Source organism: Marmota marmota, unplaced genomic scaffold (genome assembly GCF_001458135.2).
Source record: "Marmota marmota marmota unplaced genomic scaffold, marMar, whole genome shotgun sequence".
Classification (NCBI taxonomy): domain Eukaryota; kingdom Metazoa; phylum Chordata; class Mammalia; order Rodentia; family Sciuridae; genus Marmota; species Marmota marmota.
The window spans coordinates 2,294,742-2,297,379 of NW_026000001.1; the positions used below are offsets into that span (position 1 = coordinate 2,294,742).

Consider the following 2,638-nt stretch of genomic DNA (forward strand, 5'->3'; position numbering starts at 1 on the left):
CCCACCCCCCACCCCCGTTTTTCCCCAGTGCTGGGCATGGAACCCAGGGCCTTGAATATGCTGGGAAAGTGCTGTGCCACTGAGTTTGCCCATTTTTAAATCAGATTATTTTGCCCTTGAGTTCCTTAAATATAGTAGATATTAATCACTTTGTGACTGACTAGCTTCTAAGGATTTTCTTCCATTCTGTCTCTTCTCTCTGTTCATTCTTTGCTTTGTTGTCCAGCTTGCATTTATCTTTTATTGCTTTTGTTACTACTGCTGTGCAGGTCTTACCTGCAAACTTTTGTCCAGCCCAATGTCTCAAAGTGTTTCCCTTATATTTTTTTCTAGCAGTTTTAGTTTCAGGTCTTGCATTTAGGTCTTCGTTACATTTTTAGTTGATTTTAAGAGGCGTCTACTTTCATTCTTCTGCATGTGAATCACCAGTTTTCCCAGCATCACTTTTTGAAGAGATTGTGCTTGTTTTTCAGTCAGGTTTATTTAGGTAAAATTTTCATGTGGCAAGATTTCATCTTTTTTAGGTGTACAGTCCTAGAAATTGTGACTGAGGCATGAAGTCACGTAACAACCACCATGGTCAAGACAGAATGTTCCCATCTCCCCAGAAAGCTGTCTTGTAGCCCTTTAAAGTTGATTCTCTCTAGGGAGTTTTCTTGCTGCGTAATCTCTACTTAGATTTGTCTGTATCCCCAGGAGAGCTAGGTGCCTCATGACAGATGTCAGCTTTACTTTGTGAGGTTTAATTTTGAAGATTAACTTAAGAATTCATAAGCAGGGTTTTGATTTGACTCTGTGTGGGAGATTGGCTTTTAGTTTGTGTGGCAAGGGGCTAGTATGGGTAAATGTCAGACACATTATTCCAAACAGAGCTCCTTTTGGGAGTCCTATGTGTGGCCCATTTGACATCCAACCCCATCTCGGAGCCCATCTTGGCTCCTCCGTGCCCTTCCTAACCTTCCATTCTCTCTTCACCTCTTCACCGCAAGCACCTAAGTATCCTGTGTACTCCGTCTCCCTGTGAGCCCATCCTCTGAAGGCCATCTGAAAGTGTTGCCCCCACTTAAAGGTGTCCTGAAGCAGATGTGTCCTTACACCAGAGGCCTGGAACACTTTGGAAGCCCCTGTCTAAAGCCTTGCAGAGATGGGCCTTTGTTCTCACCTGTGGGCTGTCCATAAGAGCACTTGGGTTTCTGGATCTTCTTTTTTCCCTGTACTGTGTGCTCTACCACATGCCCAGCCCTTTTTGCTTTGAGCCAGGGTTTTGCTAAGTTGCTCATGCTGGAGTGTCTGATTCTTATTGTGGAAGTAAAAGAAACTCTTAGCATATTGAGATCAGCCTTAGGGGTTGTGAGCATTAGGTGACCCCAGGCCATTTAAGATTTTCCAGCAGATACATTTTTTTCCTAGGCCAGCCTCCAAGCATAGGATGAATTTTCAGTGGCTTCTGAAAGGTTTTTCTCCCTTAGGAAAAATCGCTTCAGTTTGTACCCCACTATCTGTAATAAAAAAGAAAAATAAAATCTTTCATAGAGTTTAAAGTCTTGATACTTTGTAAAGAGACAGAAAAGTTATAGTGATGTGAAAAGTTTGTCTAAATGTAAAGATGGATCATGGTTGGGAGGATTAGACCCCCCTGGGGAATAAAAAGGAAGGAGGACTAGGTTTATATGCCCATGTTCAAAGTGGTTTATTGGCAAGTGCAGATTCACTGCCTGTCTTGGCCAACCCTTCAGATCTCCAGGTCTTAACCTTGAGGAGTGCTACTGGTAGATAATTATTTCTGTCAACTGATAAGACTAAAATTTGATGTCTTTTAGGAAAACCAGCAAAATTCTTCCCTCCATTCTTTACTTTTACATTAGATATCAGTGAGAGGTACGTTTAAGAGACTATAATTAGTGATTGTTTTATATATTTTGAGGAGACTGTGCTGTCTTGAGGTTGCGTCTGTTCTTCCAGAGAGTGGTTCAGGCCTCCTGGCCTTGCTGCTCAGGGACACTCTGGCACCCTCCACTCCTTGGTTTCTCCTCCTTTTTCTATCCATTGTCATTCTCTTTGGTGCCCTGTTCACAGTATTCACCGAGTGTCTGTCACGTGTGGAATATGAACATTTGTCCTTCCCCTTGTCAGGGCCGAGGGAGGAAGACGGCACGGTTACATGGGACACCTCACAAGGATAGCCAACTGTATCGTGCACAGTGCTGACAAGGGTCCCAATAGTGCTGCCGTGCAGCAGCTCATCAAAGGTGAGTTCTCGCAATTTGGGTTACATCTTTGTGGGATCAAGGGTAAATAGAAGTACTTGGTAGCATTTTTAATAGCTGTTTGTGGAGTTTCTTCATGTGTTACAGATTGGGAGATTTGAATGTGGGTCTTCACTGTTCTTCTGTTCAGATTTCTGCCATCCTTCTAGTAGGTGCTGGCTGGCTTCAGCATGCTGGAAGTGTACCCATTGTTGTGGTTAAACATTGCTCACTAAATTGTTTAAACTTTAGAATATTTTGAGGTCCCCCCAACTTATTTTGAAGACCTCTGTCTCACCTATGCTTTAAATTCCTTTAACTGGGATACTAAGGCATTTGTCAGTATTTCTTCCATATCTCCATCTTTAAAATGAGGGGTCTTGGTTCCTAAA

The 2,638-nt window shown here is 42.7% G+C and overlaps 1 protein-coding gene across 37 annotated transcripts in view; it reads left to right on the plus strand.

The window, feature by feature from the left end:
• Nucleotides 1–2,638, plus strand: part of Ppp6r3 (protein phosphatase 6 regulatory subunit 3) — a 142,836-nt gene that overhangs the window by 88,638 nt on the left and 51,560 nt on the right. For all 37 annotated transcript variants that reach the window (XR_007349304.1, XR_007349305.1, XR_007349306.1 and 34 more), the window contains one exon: nt 2,134–2,249. Coding sequence is in view for 34 of the 37 variants with exons in the window: in XM_048807788.1 (XP_048663745.1) it covers nt 2,134–2,249 (116 nt within the window). In the remaining 3 variants the exon portion in view is untranslated. The remainder of the gene's footprint in view (nt 1–2,133; nt 2,250–2,638) is intronic.